We start from the raw sequence: 20,846 nt of genomic DNA, 5'->3' as shown, positions 1-20,846 counted from the left end.
TGAAAGGTCATGCATTTAGGGATTAATAACAAGAATTTTTTGTTATAAACTGGGGACTCATCACTTGCAGGTAACAGAGGAGGAGAAGGACCTTGGAATATTGGTTGATCACAGGATGTCTATGAACCGCCAATGTGATATGGCTGTGAAAAAAGCTAATGCGGTCTTGAGATGCATCAGGCAAGGTATTTCCAGTAGACATAAGGAGGTGTTAGTACCGTTATACAAGGCACTGATGAGATTTCATCTGGAATATCGTGTGCAGTTCTGGTCTTCCATGTTTAAGAAAGATGAATTCAAACTGGAACAGGTACAGAGAAGGGCTACTAGGATGATCCAAAGAATGGAAAATCTGTCTGATGAAAGGAGACTCAAAGAGCTTGGCTTGTTTAACATAACCAAAAGAAGGCTGAGGGGAGATATGATTGCTCTCTATAAATATATCAGAGGGATAAATACCTGGGAGCGAGAGGAATTGTTTAAGCTCAGTACCAGTGTGGACACAAGAACAAATGGATATAAACTGGCCATCAGGAAGTTTAGACTTGAAATTAGATGAAGGTTTCTAACCATCAGAGGAGTGAAGTTCTGGAATAGCCTTCCAAGGGGAGCAGTGGAGGCAAAAGACATATCTGGCTTCAAGACTAAGCTTGATGAGTTTATGGAGGGGACGGTATGATGGGATAGCCTAATTGTGACAATTAATTGATCTTTGACTATTAGCGGTAAATATGTCCAATGGCCTGTGATGGGACACTAGATAGGGTGCGATCTAAGTTACTACAGAGAATTCTTTCCTGGGTGTCTGGCTGGTGAGTCTTGCCCACATGCTCAGGGTTTAGCTGATCGCCATATTTGGGGTCGGGAAGGAATTTTCCTCCAAGGCAGATTGGCAGAGGCCCTGGGGGTTTTTCACCTTCCTCTGCAGCGTGGGGCACAGATCACTTGCTGAAGGATTTTCTGCCCCTTGAAGTCTTTAAACCACGAGTTGAGGACTTCAATAGCTCAGACATAGGTTAGGGGTTTGTTACAGGAGTGGATGGGTGAGATTCTGTGGCCTGCGTTGTGCAGGAGGTCAGACTAGATTCTCATAATGGTCCCTTCTGCCTTAAAGTCTATAAGTCTACAAGTGATAAAATCTCTCCTCTTTTGTTATACTCTCTTGCTTTTGTCACAGTCAAGAAGTCTCGCTTGTCTGTTAAAAAACAAACAACAACAATAAAAAACACTGGGACTGTAGTGTAGTATTGTCTCACTGCAACTTTCCTTTTGGTGTATATCACACCGCTCATCTAAGAATCTCAAAACAGATTGTAAACATATGACTGTACAACACTCCTGTTAGGCAGGCATTAACACCTGGGTAAATATAGATACAGAGAAGCTAGGTGACATTTTGAAGGTCACACAGCAGGTCAGTGGCAAGGCCAGAAATAGACCCTACCTAGGCACTGGCTTCCAATACATATTCACCGATTCCAAGGCCAGAAGGGACCATTGTGATCCTCTAATCTTACCTCCTGTAAAACAGGGCACAGAACATCCCCAAAATAATTCCTACAGCAGATCTTTTAGAAAAAAACATATTTTATCACTAGACCAGGGGTCCTCACATATTTTCATAGAGTGGCCTACATCTCAGTAAAGCGACTGTTGCACAGATCACCCCCTGTTCATTTGCTATCATGCAAAACATTCTGCTCCCCATTTATTGGTGCATAGCAACTACAGTGAATTGCTCATGTGAAAAAATAATAGGAATAGTGTTTGCTTTTTAGCTGTCTTTAATGCATTAGTAACTGGAAACAAGAAGGAGGAGGTCAGCACCATGTTCAAAACCTGCTCTACCTAGATCACCCAGGCACCCTTAGACTGCGGCACTAGACCACAAAACAAATTATTACATTATAGGAGTATCATTGATTCATAGGAAACAACAGGAGAGATTTAGCTACACACATTTTAAAATATTTATGAAGTTATATCAAATATACAAGCCTTCCGGAAATACATACGTGAACGTGTTGCAGAGGTGGTAGATCTATATTCAGGACATACACACCTTTCTGTTCAAACCGAAAACATACCAAGTAACAGTAAAATCATTCCAACTACAGGATAGGAAGCCCCATGGTATTCTGATACTGGGTTGATACATACAAACTCAAATGATCAAAAGCAGCCCACTGATCTCCTCACTTGCTATAGACTGTTTTCCCATGTATTGTATGTGGCTGAGTTGGGCTGAAAGCTCATTGAAGCAAGGACATAATTTTTCCATGTTTCATAAAGCACTGCACATGATGACAGTGCACCAAAAATAATACACAATCACATTCCTATTTTTTCAGTGCCATTTTATAGGCAGAATTTTTGTATGATTGAAGTCTGAAGTGAAGCTCTCAGAAGGACACATGACAAACAAAATGCAGTACATGCACACTGTAAACCTGCCCTAAAGTTTCACTTCATTCTGCTAGCTATTTTTCCCCAAAAAAGAGAGAATTTTTTGAGGTGCTTTACATTCTTTTATTAATTATTATTATTAAAGATTTTAAGCTTTATTTAAATTCTTATACATAGATGAATTTGCATAGAAATAAATTTGAAAACTCTATTGGCTTCTTTTGTACGTCTCTAGACCCTTTCTTTAAGGGCTCTTAAAGCACATTACACACATTGAGAGACTCTCACAGCCATATCTAAGTTAGGGAAGCAGCATGTTTTATAGATACCTTCTGAGCCTCATTTTACCTACTTTATTTACTTAAGGTCACACTGTATCTATGGCCTACTCTACACTTAAAATTTACATTGACATGGCTACATCGCTCAAGGGTGTGAAAAATCTACACTCCTGAGCACTGTCGCAATGTTATGCTGCTATAGTTCTTGTAGTATACACAAAACCTATGGCAAAGAATGGTCTAAATCAGGGACTCTCAAACTTTTTCCATGGGGCAGACCCGCATTTTGTCTTGTGGACACCTCCCCTCCCATTCCTGATCATTCACACACCTCCCTGCCATTCATGACTGTGTGGACCTTCTCCCCTCTTCCACCGATGACTAAGACTATGTCTACACCAGTGGTTCTTAACCAGGGTACATGTACCCCTGGGGTTACTCAGAGGTCTTCCAGGGGGTACATCAACTCATCTAGATATTTGCCTAGCTTTACAACAGGCTACATAAAAAGCACTAGTGAAGTCAGTACAAACTAAAAATTCATAGACAATGATTTGTTTATGCTGCTCTGTAAACTGTACACTGAAATGTAAGCACAATATTTATATTCCAATTGATTTATTTTATAATTATATGGTAAAAATGAAAAAGTCAGCAATTTTTCAGTAATAGTGTGCTGTGACACTTTTGTATTTTTGTGTGTGATTTTGTACGTTTTAAGCGAGGTGAAACTTGGGGGCACACAAGACAAATCAGACTCTTGAAAGAGGTACCTTAGTCTGGAAAGGTTGAGAGCCACTGTTCTACACTACCACTGACATCGGTATAACTTATGTCACTCAGAGGTGTGAATAAGCCACACCCTGAGCAACATAAGTTACACTGACTTAAGCACTGGTGTGGGCAACATTATGTCAATGGAAGAGTTACTGCCACTCATTGGGGGTGGATTAATTAAGTCAATGGGAGAGCTCTCTCCAATTGGCTTAGAGTGACTACTTTAGAGAGTTTACAGCAGCATTGCTGCATCAGTAAGTTCTCTAGTATAGCCGTAGCCTAACATCTTTGTGGCAACATCATCAATTGCTTACACAGAAAGGTAGCACCAGGAAAGCATTTAATGTATTTTTAGCTTCTAATACTAATATTAGCAGTATTATGTGGCAGCGCCTAAAAGATTTCAACTGAGATCAGTGCCCTGTTTTGCCAGGTGCTGTACAAATAAATATACATAGTAAGAGACAGTCCCTGCTCCAAAGATCTGACAATGTAAGCAGACAAGACAGAAAGGATGGGGGGAAAGGAAATTATGCAGTACAGCAGCTGGAAACGAGGAGATACAGCATCATGTGACTAGAGTTCTCTCTGGGGACCGGAAGCAAATACGTCACAGACCACACCCTGGGAACCACTGGTCTTTATGAAACTTTGTGATAAGGTGTAGGGGCCACAAGCCATAGCTATTCCCTAGTCACCATAAGGTTAACGTGAGCTCAGTTTCTCCCTCTCATTACAGAGGTGCACAGGAAAAGTCAGTGCAGGGAAAGTCAGGACTCCACACAGCCACAGGTTCATAAGACTGGTTTAAACTGCAGGCTGGGGGAGCATCCTGTTACTTCTATCTTGCTTATGTTAATTTGTTTAGGTCTCTTGCTCTATATATGATCTGTTGAGGAAAATCCTTGCTGACTACATGTTTTCTTTTGATGAATTGTTTCACCAGTATACAAAGATATATATTTGTTCACTGTGTAGGTTAAAAGAGTGGGGATTCTGAAAAAGAAAACCTTTTCATTTAGCAGTAGCTCGGTATGCTGCAATCAGTTCCCATACAAATCCCTCTGACCCAATAGACTGCTATCAGCAAGTTGAGAGGAGATCCTCTCGTTAGACCACTCAGGAGAGGTTTCATGATTTAATTTACTGTCCTAAAGGGGTCTTGGGACTTCAAGCTGCATTCTAAATAGAATCTCAAGAACTAAAACCTGGAAGCTGAGTCCTCTACAGAACTGGATTGTTAAGAACATCACAAATCCATAATGATTCATTATGCTCCAGGTAGTAAAACTGATTTAAAAATAACACTTCCCACAGCATGTCCTGGAGACTGGAAAAGAATCAGCAGCTCATCTCCATGGGCAGTACCAGACTGCATCAAAAAAAAAGGGGGGAGAGCCTCAAAAGTTTGAGTAATGAAAGACATTTGTGTTGGGCAAAATAAAATTAGATGTTTAGTGTCAATCTTCTCCTATAGTATTAGTCAATGTATATGTAGTTTTTTTTAAAAAAAAAAATCAAAAGCAACTAGTTACATGCTGGAAAGCAAAACAGTGACATGCATAGGGGTTACCAGCAGAACCCACGCCACATGGAGTTTTTAAATCATGCTGTGCTATACAAACAAAGGAAAGGGCCTATTCAAGTGAGTCTCTTGCACAGTATTCAAGGAAAATACTAATGTAGAAAAAAGCCATTAATAATAGAAGGCTTCCATTAGCTCGCCTCACTGCAATACGCTATAAGAGAGGGAGGAAAAAAATACCCCTTCAGTTATTTTCAATATAGGAGGCATGTGAAACTGAAAAAAATAGTAATAAATGAAACTGAAAATTCCTACAATTTCTTGGAGGCTGTTTTGCTCTGGGAAGTGTCATTTTTCTGTGAAACATCACTAGCATGAGTGACTATCTTCTGTAAGGAGACAAGCAAAAGAAAAAGTCATCTCAATCAGAGCTGTCAATAGTTTGGTTTTGGTCAGGAGTGTCTTTACTAATGGTGCTTTTACATTATGGAACGAGGAACCTGGATTGTAGTGCTCCTCTCTCCATATTGCATTGATTTGTCAGGTACTCTGCAGTGTCTGCCAAGTGCTGTAATCCACCACTAGCATCATCTTCCCATATCTTTGCTCATGATGATGGATCATGTAGAAAAGTTTTTTCTCCAGCAGAAAAGTGAGTGGCATCACTTGGCTGATATCAGCATCACCATAATCAACCCAACTTAGTGGCATCACCAGTTGGATGGAAGATGCAACACAGATTCTGTATCACAGTCCATTCTGTAGACACCAGATGTAGGCCAGTGTCCTCCTGACTCTGGATGGACTACATGTATAAATGCTGCTTATCCCACTGTGAAACTCCATTGCATAACCACTTTCCCTTTCATGCAGGGACACAGAAAAGCACTCTCCACCTGGAGCTCTAAAGGAAGAATATTGAAAAAGTCCAGTTCAAGTGGCCACAGGTATAACGGGCCATACTGAATTTGCACTTCATGTTGTTGTCGTTCTTGAGGAAGTCTGTTAAAACTAAAGCTATGTCTACACTATTGCGGTAAGTCAACCTACACTATGCAACTTCAGCTACGTGAATAACGGAACTGGAGTTGACATACCTTAGGTCGAGTTACTGTAGGGTCTACACCATTGGGGGGAGAAACTCTCCCATCGACTTACCTTACTCTTCTCATCGGGGTAGAGTACAGGGGTTGACTGGAGAATGATCTGTTGTCGATTTGGCGGGTCTTTACTAGACCCACTAAATTGACTGCCAGTGGATCGATCTCAGAGTGTCGATCCTGGTTGTAGTGTAGACATAGCCTTAGTTAGGGAACTTTGTAAAGCAAGGTAGTAGAGAAAACTGCCATCACCGCAACACTATAGGTCATGTTATGGCCACTGTCTAATGCCACAAACCCAGGAAGAGAGGAGTTGACTGGCCAAAGCTATCATGAGAGTAACACACAAGTCACACACACATTTGTAATATGGAAGCTTGTAATACATTAATTACTACTTTCATGTTCCCACTGAACTGGATTTGTTAGATTTGGTACACTCAGTCAATATGGGCTGTTGCATATAGGAAACATGCCAAATATGACTGTTCACGAAAAATCATAAACCACTTTTATCTGGCTACGTGTGTTCATTAAGGTGTACAATTTCTGATGTCGAGAACTGAAGGATCATCTGAGGTCCCCTGTGAAGGTTGAAAAGATCTTTGAAATGCAAGAGGTATTTGTTTGCCACTGAATTTTTTAAATGTCAAATTCCCCTCAATATTTGCAATACCAGTGTGTGCAGAAAGGATCCAACAGGCAGTCAGGACAGTATCACAGGACATAAACTATATTTTCTTTTTAGATCTCGTAACATCCAACTCAGCTTGGATTGCTGACTTCCAGTCCACCACAGCAGGCAGGTGACCTCACTTCGTCCACACAACCTTATATAAACTAGCCTGCCAAAGGGAGGTGGTGGTGTCATATTCCACTCAATAAGGGTGATCTTTTAAAAGCTACATTACATTATTTTCAAAATTAATATAAACCCTTCGGGATATCAAACATTCAGATTAAAACCCCTGCAATTCCACACATTGTAGAACAACAACAAACAGCCATTTACAAAACCCTCTAGGCTGGGTCCTGGCTTCAGCAGGGTTCCATGTCTGATGTGAGATTACTGACACCTGGGCACAGAGTGAAGGACAAAAGACCAACTAGCAAAGAACTGGGAGTGTGTGTTTTGTAATAACAAGGACTGACATGAGGTTTGGATGTGGCAGGGGGGTTGGATTGTCAGCTCATGGGGTAAGAAGGGATAGTGACAGGAAAGGTGAGGTACAGGGGCATGCTTAGATAATAAGACAGTAAATATCATAATGCCACTACATAAAGCTATGGTACGCCCACATCTTGAACACTGTGTGCAGTTTTTGGTCACCCCATCTCAAACATGATATATTAGAAATGGAAAATTGACAGAGAAGGGCAACAAAAATTACTAAGGGTATGGAACAGCTTCCATAGGAGGAGAGATTTGAAAGACTGGGACTGTTGAGTTTGGAAAAGAGACAGCTAAGGAGGATATGATAGAGGTCTGTAAAATTATAAATGGTGAGGAAAAAGTAAATAAGGAAGTGTTATTTATTCCTTCTCAGAAGAACTAGGGGTTACCAAATGAAATTAATGGGCCGCAGGTTTAAAACAAACAAAAGGAAGTATTTTTTCACACAATGCACAGTCAACTCGTGAACTCCTTGCCAGAGGATGTGGTGAAGGCCAAGACTATAAGAGGGTTAAAAAAAGAACTACATGAATTCATGGAGGATAGGTCCATCAATGGCTATTAGCCAGGATGTGGGATGGTGTCCCCAGCCCGTTTGTCAGAAGCTGGGAATGTATGACGGGGGATGGATCACTTGATGAATACCTGTTCTGTTCATTCCCTCTGAACCACCTGACGTTGGCTACTATAGGAAGACAGGATACTGGGCTAGAGGGACCTTTGGTCTGACCCAGTATGGCCTTTCTTATGTTCTTATGCTGGCTTAGTGCTTGATGAATTGTCAAACTGGTCAGGAGGTGGAGATTCAAAGACAACTGTGGGTCATAGGATCTAAACAAAAGAAGACTGAACCCCTCCGCTTCACCTGTTACAGAGGACATTTGGCACATGTCCAAGTCCATGGTGTGACACTGACAAACCAGCTAATCTGTATATGACCCTTATAGCTTAACAAGTGATATTGCCATTGTAATCAGGACAATTGACTTGTGTGTGGTATCAAGAAATCTTAAATAGACTGGCAATCACTAACCCATTCATTTGTAGTAACAGGAATCAAGGATAGATGCTAAATGTGTTTGTCTGTGTACCTATATCCTGTTAGAAGTTTACCAATGTAACCAAATTGGCTTTTAGATGCTAAATCCTTTTCATGTCTTAATTGCCTTTACATTATGTATGCAACTGTGTTCAATCAACCTTAAGATCAAAGATGTATAAATACTGCACGAACTAATGATATCACTTACATTGTCTTCATCTTATCTATCCCTGTTATAATGAGTAACCCGCAATTGCCTTATGTAAATCAATGTAGAGGGATTACCTGTGTATGAATAGGAAATACAATGTTAACTTCAAAGGATGGGTCATTGTGGGCTCAACAAAGAGAAATCTTCCAACACATGCTGCACTCAAGACGCCTGGCAGCTTGTTTCAATTATAAAAGAGAGGCATTGGGCACAATCCTGTCATCTCTAGTCTGCTAAACTTTAAACACGGAAAGTTTAAGCCATCGGATGGAGATCTCCAAGCAAAGACTTGGATTGAGCTGGATAATTCATGGAAGGACTCTAACAGACTCTACCACCTAAACTGTCGTTTGGACTCGAATCTTTTGGATGATCCAGAGAAACTTTGTGCAAACCAGGAAATTTACCATCACTGCTACAATTCTGATCTACAGACTCTGAAATTATGTGAAATGTATATAATTCCTTTTAGCATTTAATAACTCTCTTCTCTTCCTTTTTTTTTAACAAATTTCAGAGTAGCAGCCGTGTTAGTCTGTATTCGCAAAAAGAAAAGGAGTACTTGTGGCACCTTAGAGACTAACAAATTTATTAGAGCATAAGCTTTCGTGAGCTACAGCTCACTTCATTGGATGCATTCATCCGATGAAGTGAGCTGTAGCTCACAAAAGCTTATGCTCAAATAAATTTGTTAGTCTCTAAGGTGCCACAAGTACTCCTTTTCTTTTTGCGAATATAAACTAACACGGCTGCTACTCTGAAACATTCCACATAAAGATGGACTACAAGCTAACAGGAACAGTATCCCTGATAATGTCACAGCAAACCTGGTGGCTGAGCTTTGTGACTTTGTCCTCACCCACATCTATTTCAGATCTGGGGACAATTTATACCTTCAAATCAGCGGCACTGCTATGGGTACCCACATGGCCCCACAGTATGCCAACATTTTTATGGCTGACTTAGAACAACAGTTCCTCAGCTCTCACCCCCTAACATCCCTACTCTACTTGCGCTACACTGATGACATCATCATCATCTGGACCCATGGGAAGGGGGCCCTTGAGGAATTCCACCAGGATTTCAACAATTTCCATCCCACCATCAACCTCAGTCTGGACCAGTCATAGAATCATAGAATATCAGGGTTGGAAGGGACCTCAGGAGGTTATCTAGTCCAACCCCCTGCTCAAAGCAGGGCCAATCCCCAACTAAATCATCCCAGCCAGGGCTTCGTCAAGCCTGACCTTGAAAACCCCTAAGGAAGGAGATTCCACCACCTCCCTAGGTAACCCATTCCAGTGCTTCTCCACCCTCCTAGTGAAAAAGTTTTTCCTAATATCCAACCTAAACCTCCCCCACTGCAACGTGAGATCATTACTCCTTGTTCTGTCATCTGGTACCACTGAGAACAGTCTAGATGCATCCTCTTTGGAACCACCCTTCAGGTAGTTGAAAGCAGCTATCAAATTCCCCCTCTCTCTTCTCTTCTGCAGACTAAACAATCCCAGTTCCCTCAGCCTCTCCTCATAAGTCATGTGCTCCAGCCCCCTAATCATTTTTGCTGCCCTCCACTGGACTCTTTCCAATTTTTCCACATCCTTCTTGTAGTGTGGGGCCCAAAACTGGACACAGTACTCCAGATGAGGCCTCACCAATGTCGAATAGAGGGGAACAATCACATCCCTCGACCTGCTGGCAATATCCGTACTTATTCAGCTTATCATTAGCCTTCTTGCCAACAAGGACACACTGTTGACTCATATCCAGCTTCTCGTCCACTGTAACCCCTAGGTCCTTTTCTGCAGAACTGCTGCCTAGCCATTCGGTCCCTAGTCTGTAGCGGTGCATGGGATTCTTCCGTCCTAAGTGCAGGACTCTGCACTTGTTCTGGTTGCACCTTATCAGGTTTCTTTTGGCTCAATCCTCTAATTTGTCTAGGGCTCTCTGTATCCTATCCCTACCCTCCAGCGTATCTACCACTCCTCCCAGTTTAGTGTCATCTGCAAAGTTGATGAGAGTGCAGTCCTTGCCATCCTCCAGATCATTAATGAAGAGAGTGAACAAAACTGGCCCCAGGAGTGACCTTTGGGGCACTCTGATACCAGCTGCCAACTAGACATGGAGCCATTGATCACTACCCATTGAGCCTGATGATCTAGCCAGCTTTCTATCCACCTTATAGTCCATTCATCCAGCCCATACTTCAACTTGCTTGCAAGAATACTGTGGAAGACCGTATCAAAAGCTTTGCTAAAGTCAAGAAATAACACATCCATTGCTTTCCCCTCATCCATAGATCCAGTTATCTCATCACTGAAGACAATTAGGTTAGTCAGGCATGACTTACCTTGGTGAATCCATACTGACTGTTCCTAACCACTTTCCTCTCCTCTAAGTGCTTCAGAATTGATTCCCTGAGGACCTGCTCCATGATTTTTCCAGGAACTGAAAAATCAGTCCACACAAGAGATCCACTTCCTAGACACTGCAGTGCTAATAAGCGATGGTCACAAAAACACCACCCTATACCGGAAACCTACTGACCGCTATACTTACCTGCATGCCTCCAGCTTTCATCCAGACCACACCACACTATCCATTGTCTACAACCAAGCTCTAAGATACAACTATATTTGCTCCAATCCCTCACACAGAGACAAACACCTACAGGATCTCTATAAAGCGTTCTTAAAACTACAATAACCACCTGGTAAAGTGAAGAAACAAATTGACAGAGCCAAAAGTGTACCCAGGAGTCACCTACTATAGGACAGGCCCAACAAAGAAAGTAACAAAATGCCACTAGCCGTCATCTACAGCCCTCAACTAAAACCTCTCCAGTGCATCATCAAGCATCTATAACCTATCCTGAAGGACGATCCCCTCACTCTCACAGACCTTGTGAGACAGGCCACACCACACAACAGAACCACTAACCCAGGAACCAAACCCTGCAACAAACCCCAGTGCCAACTCTGTCCGCATATCTATTCAAGGGACACCATCATAGGACCTAACCACATCAGCCATACCATGAGGGGCTCATTCACCTGCACATCTATCAATGTGAAATATGTCATCATGTGCCAGCAATGCCCCTCTGCCATGTACGCAAAAGAATAAATGGACACAAATCTGACATCAGGAATTATAACATTCAAAAACCAGTAGGAGAACACTTCAATCTCCCTGAACACTCAACAACAGACTTAAAAGTGGCAATTCTTCAACAAAAAAACTTTAAAAACAAACTCCAACTAGAAACTGCAGAACTGGAATTAATTTGCAAACTGGATACCATCAAATTGCGCCTGAATAAAGACTGGGAGTGGATGGGTCACTACAAAAACTAATTTTCCCCTGCTGATACTCACACCTTCTTGTCAACTGTTTGAAATGGGCCACCTTGTTTACATTGGCCTCATTAGCAAAAAAGTGATTACTACAACAGTGATTTCCACCCCTTCTTGTCAACTGTTGAGAATAGCCCACTTCCACCTTAATTGAATTGGCTCATTAGCACTGACACCCCCACTTGGTAAGGCAACTCCCATCTTTTCATATGCTGTGTATTTATACCTCCCTACTGTATGTTCTACTCCAGGCATTTGATGAAATGGGTTTTAGCCCACGAAAGTTTATGCACAAATAAATTTGTTAGTCTCTAAGGTGCCACAAGGACTCCTCATTGTTTTTGTGGTGATACAGGAGCCCATTTTTGTTACTGTCTGGATGAAATCTAATTATAGAATAACCCAGCCGTGTCCGGGTATGTCTACCATACTTCTTGCAGTCTGTCCTGAATCTGGCATTCTCAGTGGAATATTGCCATACCAGGCACAGTGACAAAGGGAATCTGAACAATTCCTATTACAAGTCACTTTAAACAATTTCTCTGCTGATAGGAAGATGCCTATTTACTGAATGTCCTAGCTCACATTAGCCAACATATATATTATGTGTATTACATACCACATTGATGTGTATTACACACACAACACTAATATATATAAGTCAATGTTGGGTAGTTATGCTGAGTGGTATGCTGTGAATTGTATTGTTTCCCCCCAGAATGCTGTTCACACCTGTTCTTTCACACCAAGGTTTATCCCATAACATTGCAACAGTTGGGCTGAAAAATACTAAACCACTGAGAAGCAATATGAATGAACGTATGACCTTTTCAGTTAGGGAGTGCTTAGACGACCCATTGATACCTGGAATGTGATATCCAAAACACAGATAAGGAAGGCAGAGGACAGTGCAGAAAAACAACTACAAACTGGTGGGTGACATAGAGAGTGCTCTCCAACTTGTAAGCAGTTGTACTTAAACATAGTTAATCTTGGGTGCATACTTTTGAAGGAGACCTTCTGAATAAGGTGAACTGAATCCTGCGAGAATGACTGGTTCCCAGAAGCAGTGGTATGTATGCCTCCTTTTTGTGTTGTCCTGCTTTGTCTTTAACTAATAAACTGACTACGCTTGGTTATCTGAACTCTCAAATAATTTTAATATCGAATCCAGGTGTCGTTAAGCAATTGACTGTACCTTAGTTAAAACTCAGTTCAGGACTTTCCAGTGTAGTAATTCTGAGCACTTGTTGATGATTAAAGTTTCACTAGAGTTCTTGCAAAATGTGAGGCTCTCGAATAACGTACACTAGTCAATAAATAAATAATTAACAAATGTCAAGCCAGAAATGCCTTTTATGAGGGAGGTCACATTTTATATGGTGACAAGTTATATTTTTTTTAAGTGCACTGTAAGGTACTTCCCCAGTGTGTTTATATTCTATAACTTTATACAAACTAGTTCCCAGGTAACATGTTTTTAATGCAGACTTTTTTTTTTTTAAATGTAGCCTCACACCACAGGAGAGGTCTTCTAAACTTTTAACCAGCCTTGGTAAAATCACTGTCTTGGTTACAGAGTAAATTGAATCAATCTCATGATGTCAAACTTTATAAGGAAATTTACTTAAAATCCAAATGAAAGTAAATAAGCTTATCAATTATGTCTGATCTAGTATTACGAATGATGTGTAGGTTTCTCAGCACCAAATGAATAACTCTCACAAGAATTAACACTGTGCACCTACGTCCATTCTCACGTATATGACTGTAAGATCGTATATAAAGTCTCCAGTGGAGAATTTTCAAATATCCATCATTCATTCAAGAAAGTGTGCGATTTATAGCCAGTTTTTCAATGGGAATCTGCTTTTATCAGACTGATACAAGAACAGCTATATTGGGTCAGACCAATGGTCTATCTAGCCCAGTATCCTGTTTTCTGACAGTGGCCAATGCCAGGTGCTTCAGAGGGAATGAACAGAATAGACAATGATCGAGTGATTCATCCCCTGACATCCACTCCCAGTTTCTGGGAAAAAGAGGAGAGGGACGCTCAGGGCATGGGGTTCCATCTCTGGCCATCCTGGCTAATAACTGTTGATGGACCTATCCTCCATGGACTTATCTAGTTCTTTTTTCAACCTTGTTATAGTTTTGGTCTTCACAACATCCCCTGGCAATCAGTTCCCCAGATTGACTGTGCATTGTGTGAAGAAGTACTTCCTTTTGTTTGTTTTAAACTTGCTATCTATTAATTTCATTCAGTGACCCCTGGTTTTTGCATTGTGTGAAGGGGGTAAATAAAACTTCCTTATTCACTTTCTCCACAGCATTCATGGTTTTATAATCCTCTATCATATCCCCTCTTAGTTGTCTCTTTTCAAAGATGAAAAGTCAGTCTTTTCAATCTCTCCTCATACGGAAACTGTTCCCGACCCTTAATCATTTGAGAAATTGTATCATCGAAATATTCCTGAAGGGCAAGGAAAATCATAACAGATTTTGCCCCTTCCCTTGATACTGAAAAGCACAATTATCAGGTCACTTAGCAAGTACTGCATACTATACCCAGTTAATTGGTTCACAGGTATTTTCAGCATTTTTATTCAGAGCATGCAGACTACATATGTACCCTCTTTTTCCAGTCTTATTCTCCTACTCATTTTGGTCAATCAGCCTTTGAGAAGTTCAGCAGCTGTTATCCATATCAGCCTGTTCAACACTCATGAACTTCTTTAGATGTGCAAGTGCAAGACCAGTGCACTGCAATCATTTTATACTGAGCTAGTTTCATTAAATAACATTACATAGCAAAGAACTGAGGGGTAGGGTGGCAGGGGAGAGAGCTTTAACTACGGGCTCAATTTTAGGGTGAAACCTAGAAACCTGATTCGTATTCCCTGAATCCAATTTTCAAATGTTGAGTTAAATCTGTATCCCTGCCCCAAAATAAAATTTAAAAATAAAAGGTTTAAAATTTTTACCCATTAAGAGTATCTGATCCATTGAAATCAATGGTAAGCTTTCCACAGAGTTTAATAGCCAGCGGATCAGGCCCGAGTCAGCAACAACCTAATTTGAGCTGGGGGCCAAAAACATTGAATTTCTCACCACCCAAAGCATGTAGCTCAAATTTTCAGTGCTGATGGTCAGCAGATGGCTACTGAAAATCCAACACCACTATAACCATTATCCCAAAAGAGTTACTTTCTTCCAACCATGTCCTAGGCGTATAATGTTAATTTTAAAATCAGGACACACCATGAATGACGCATTGTTCCAGAACATGCACTGAAAATGAAACTGGTGCTGCACAGCAACGTGTTGACAGAATTTTTTTAAGGTCCTCTGAGAAATCACCAGTTTCAATACAAAATGATCAGTGCTTATATGAAATCTGAAAAAAGGCCAGTGTTTTAAAGGGCCAGAAACACCCTGAACTTGAAATTATATTATTTCTCCATATTTTTAACAATTAATCAATCAAACAATAAAACTTCAAAACCAGATGGCCTAGCTAGGAATTCATTGACATGAAGGAAACTAGGGCTCTGGGGGTGAATTTCACAAAACAAATATAAAGTAACCCAGCAGTTAAAAATTAGAATATAATGAAGATTGAAAAACAGTAGCTTTAGAGTTTTCCCCTTCTATCCCAGTACATTAATGGGAGTTCTAAAAATACTAAGATAGTTTGAAATGTTTACATCAGTAAAATATACCTGGATATTATTTTACATCAAGATTAAGTCTTCAAACCTGCAAACTCTTGCCTGTGTGCACAGTCCTTATGGTCTTCAATAGGACTATCCATGTGCACAAAATGACTCAACTGCACATTTGCAAGAATGGGGCCCAAACTAGTAGAGCTGAAAACAAAGGGCCAGGGTGAGAAGAATTACGATCAGAATAACTAGGAAACCCATAATACAGTTTCTCTTCTGAAAAACCAGTAGTAAAACTATGAAATCCCAGAGAGGTGTAAGAGAAAAATTATGGAGACATGCTGACTACATTACTGTTACATAAATCTTAATCAGGGCACCCATCTCAAGAGAGTAGTAATTATAGTAGAACATATTTCTGCAATTAGATTTAAAAAACTACATTAATTCACTTATTCTCATATCCTTCCAAATCTCATATTCAAACAAAATTAAATTAGAATTCTGGCTTTGTATAATTGCTGCTTGTACCCAGTCCTAAATGATAATTTATACCTCTCTTGAAAAAGTCAGAGACCCAGGTGTGATTTACCCAGCTTTCTGAACTCCAGCGTTCTGAACTCCAGCATTCTTTTGTCACTGTAGCCCTGGAGACACTTGGAAAAGAGGTCTTGATTCTCAGAATTATCCAGATATAAAATTTAATATTAAAAAACCTGTAGACAAGAATTTTAGTCAAGTAAATAGCTATGTAAAAAGGCATATTGGGATAATACTACATACAAATAAATGTAAAATCAGTGAAGTGGAATTAATAATAGGTGTACCAGTGATCATCACCCTGAACATTCTGATTGAATGTTGTATCACATTCCCTCACCTACCTATTTTTCTGTTTTTGTCTTTTAGGACCAGAGGCTCCAAATAGACACATGGATAACTTCATGCCTGAGTAGTACATTTCAGTCTATGTCTTTGCAGGACTGTACCCTTAGCTGGGAACTTCTCTGGGGCAGGGACTGTCTCTTTCTAAAGACTATACAGTGTCTAGCACATTCTGGATGCTACACCAATACAAACAGGAGTGCTGTCATTGTCACACTGTTATTAAAACTTTCTACTCTTTCCAACTCCACTTAAGCTCTCACTGTCAAAAAAAATCTTCAACTGAAAATTTGCTTAAAATCTAGGATGGCCACCAAAACGAAGTGTTACATTAAAAAGAAGCAATTGGAATGGCACTTTCTTCCCAACCACTTGGTGCTTTAAAACAATAACATGTACGTGGTATATTGCACATACATTCACTTTTTTCTCTTGAGCAATACCTAAAACATTTTAACATGGAGACACAGAAAATAAAGAAAACAGATATTTACAAAAAAGAAATACATCAGATAATATTGGACCTTCAAAACAGCACTATGTATACAATAGACAGTGAAATTTAAAGTCCCATTGCAATGCCAAATCAAGTAAGTAAAGCTTTGTAAAGTTATCTAAAGGTCTTCAACTGGCTGACTTGCAAATGTCAAGGAGCAGAAATACCCTTAGGACAAAAAGAAAAGGAGTACTTGTGGCACCTTAGAGACTAACAAATTTATTAGAGCATAAGCTTTCGGATGCATCCGATGAAGTGAGCTGTAGCTCACGAAAGCTTATGCTCTAATAAATTTGTTAGTCTCTAAGGTGCCACAAGTACTCCTTTTCTTTTTGCGAATACAGACTAACACGGCTGCTACTCTGAACCCTTAGGACAGTTTGTCACCATCACAGCTCTGGCTGAATAAGTTTTAACACCCCCCCCCAAGCAACTTTCTGCCAAAGTACAATAAAAAAGGCACAAAGACAACCATTTCATTTTACTGTGGAGCTCCTCCCCACACAGGATAACCTAATGTGGGATACCAAACATTTCAAAATCTAGATGGACTTTCAAAAGGTTCCACTTGTTGCTGATAAAAACAAAGGCTTTTTAAAAAGTCAGAGTACAAAATAAGACTTTATCATAGCAGAATCATACTGAGTGCGGTGCCCATACATCCTGTTTTGGCCGGAACAGTCCCTATTTTAAGCTCTGTCCCAGCTGTCCTGATTTTTTTTTTTTGGCAAAACTTGGTGTTTGTCCTGTTTGCGCTTCCCAACTGATCATCAGTTGGGAAGAGGAAATGGAACAAATGCAGAGTTTTGCCAAGAAAATTGGGTGTGACCCCTAGCAGGACGTGGAGGAATGGGGGAGAGGGCTGCTGGTAGGCTCTGTGAGCCCATGCCAAGCCCTCAGCTCGGGCGGTCACCCCAGGGTGGATGGGTGGCTCCAGCTGTGAGCTCCACGTGGCCGTCAGTACCCCCACAATGCCCCACCACTGTTGATGCAAACGCTCCTAGTGAGGATGTGCACCACTGGCAGAATGAGGGTAGCGTGGACACCAACAGCATTACTGTGGTGGCTGTACGTCAACCTAAATTAAGCAGTCCTAATTTTGGCATATAGATAATCCCTGTGTCTCCAATGTAAACTGAGCAAGTGATGCCAGAAACAATGGAAGTTACATTTACATACAAGTCAACAGGGGGATGGGAAGTCAACAGGAAAAGACAAACAGCAGGGGAGAAGAACTTTATCTGGGGATTCACATCAAAAGAATATATTTCAAAGGTTTACTGAACTATAAAAAGAAGCGGAGAGAACCTCTTAGTTATCCGTCACTCGGCGGTAATGGGGACAGCACCCTCTGTTTCTGTGACTGTTAGATCCTCTTGCCCGGAGAGCTGGAGATGGTAGTAACTTGATATAAGTGAGAGACTGTTTTAAGCAAAGATATATCATCTCCCAGTGCTGTATTTTACAGTGTGCGAACTCAGCTAAACTAACAGACTGGTGCGTGCACCGTCTCTCCACGCCCAAGCTTTGGCCAATAAACATTCCCTTTTTTTGTGGCTAAACTGAATTGTGACCCTTGACTTCTTTTTCTGGGGTACTTACTATCTGCCATTTCCAATGCTATGACCTCAGTGAGATGAAGGTAGCTTTCTGTGTACTGGATCAAAGGCACACACAAGGTTGCCATCTCCCTCTGGAGCAGCGACACACACATGAACTGATCATGGGCAAAGATTATGAACAAATTTAAATAAATGAAGAAGAAAAAGATGGCCAAACAACAACCTCAAGTGTACAAAACTCACCTAAAAGACAGATACTATTTTCTCTGCTGAAAACTTTCCCGAGAAAGAACAAAAATCTAAATGATAGTAATTAGTAAAAGAATGACTGGTTTGAACATATCAATTGAGAAAAGTTCTATACATTATGCCCATCATGGAGAGCCAATTCTTGTCACATGTGGTTTGATTTTTGATCTTCAGACAAGAGGTGTTTGCACAGTTCACTTCTAAAAGGTAAAAGAATGGATCCAGCAAGAAAGCAATATTTTGGAGGTGAGGGTATTTCCTTATACGGCCCACAGAGAGCGGAAGTGTTATTTCTCCCCTCCCCCGCCCCCCCCAATTCAAATTTAATTGCTTTTCTAATCTCTACAGAATGCAATCTTCTTTCCTTGTTATTAGGATTAGGACAGAATGAAGGTAAAACTTTATTATGATTGAAATCAGAAATAACTTTCAAGAGAAAACTGGGATCTGCTCCTAATACTACTTTATCTTTGGAGAATTATAAAACTGAAGAGTAATAAGAGGGCTTGCAGCTCCAAGCTGAGCAAGATAACTAAGAAAAACTATTTTGATGAAAAGATGACATTACTACAGTAGGAAAGGTCATCTGAAGATGCCCAATTTTTAAAGGGATTAAATTTCCACAAAAAGACTAAAGACTAATTTATTGAAAGAGCTGTAAAGAATCCACATGGTGTGAGGATCATTTCCAGATTTGAATGGCTAACTTTGTTCCCATCTTTAACATTGGCTTGCTGATATTCACACTTTGTCAAAACTTCCCTGCTGAGAGTCTAACGTGAGAAACTGAGGGACATGGTAGGATTCAAATTGCTTCTGTTCACATGTGCTGAGGAATGAAAACCAAAGCTCTCTCTTTTTTTTTTAAAGGTTATCTAGTTATTCTCAGCATACCTCTTCTATTACTTAACAGCAACTTTTCTGACCCATGTTATCATCTGAACATCTCAAAATTTGTGGATTATAGGCTGGAATAGCAACATGTACGAATAAAACTTCAGCCAAGTTTAACATCACATATCTACTGCTCTTTCTTGACTATCAATGTCATTGATTTCCTGCATCTCTGTACTTTATGAAGGATTTCCAGTGCTACGAGAGTCAATGGTTCCCCAATTTTGGCAAATTAGCTGCAGTAGAATTGGATGCAGAAGCTTGCAGCTCAATCAATCAGGTGCCTCTCCCTGAATTGCATACAACATAAACAGAAGAGATCTGCCCAGGTCAGTGTGTAGTAAGTTTCCATTGACACAGTGAAAGCCTTGCATCTTGATACAGGCCACAATTGCAATACTGTGATTTAATCTTTACGACCCTTTTATAAATGCGCTTCAGAAGGACAGGAGGGATAAGAATCCTCCATATAATTGTGGGATATGATGGTGAACTATTAATTCCTAAATCAATGTGTACATGAGTGGGGAAGAAATTGCTCTTCCCAATCCATTAAGATAGCACCTAAGGAGATGAAAAATAAGGGCGAAATCCTGGCCCCACTGAAATCAATAGCAAAATCCCCATCAACTTCAATGGAGCCAAAATTTTACCCAGAGACTGAGTTTAAAAGATTTTTTTTTCAAGTGATAAGTGTTCAGCCACATTAGAGAGAGTAGAAAAATGTTAGGATGAAAATGGTAGAACAATGAGGGGAACTTTGGTGGCAGTGCCGCAGACCAGTGATGAAGCTTGAAGCAGTAGCGATATCTACAATCTAATTTTTCTGCTTATAAATACTGAATACAGCATCTACAAGAAACAAAAGAAGATTTGGAAAGAGAAAAAAGAAGTTTCCTGGCAAGTTTAGGCTGGGAAATTTTAAACATCTATCGATAATAGGTCTGAAGCCATTTTCTGAGAGCTCTCTACATGCAAACTGCATAAAAGGACATCTATATAAGGAGAACCATATGATGTATAGTATTTGTTCATTTTATCATTGGATGCCTGAGATTAATGGAATTTTCACATGGAACTGTAGTTCTGTTAAGCCTAGAAACAAAGGCATTTACTACATACAGAGGCGTAAGAAGGAGACAGCTGTATTTCATCTTGAAACCCTTCATACACATTCTAACTGATAGGAATCTAATGGCTTTATGCAAGGACAGAAAATC

General features: G+C 40.3%; 1 protein-coding gene across 16 annotated transcripts in view; it reads right to left on the bottom strand.

Moving 5' to 3' along the window:
• Positions 1-20,846, bottom strand: part of FAM168A (family with sequence similarity 168 member A) — a 362,823-nt gene that overhangs the window by 105,135 nt on the left and 236,842 nt on the right. Inside the window, exon 1 of one of the 16 annotated variants that reach the window (XM_043504038.1) lies at positions 16,096-16,438. The exons of 14 other annotated variants lie outside the window; for them this stretch is intronic. In XM_043504038.1, coding sequence (XP_043359973.1) covers positions 16,096-16,303 — 208 coding nt within the window. In that variant the 5' untranslated portion in view covers positions 16,304-16,438. Of the gene's footprint in view, positions 1-16,095; positions 16,439-20,846 lie in introns of those variants that run through there. One more of the 16 variants, XM_043504039.1, reaches the window with a different exon arrangement.

The sequence above is a fragment of the Dermochelys coriacea genome, chromosome 1 (assembly GCF_009764565.3).
Source record: "Dermochelys coriacea isolate rDerCor1 chromosome 1, rDerCor1.pri.v4, whole genome shotgun sequence".
In the NCBI taxonomy this organism is placed as follows: domain Eukaryota; kingdom Metazoa; phylum Chordata; order Testudines; family Dermochelyidae; genus Dermochelys; species Dermochelys coriacea.
The sequence above is the reverse complement of the archived record's forward strand: the minus strand, read 5'-3'. Positions and strand labels throughout refer to the sequence as shown.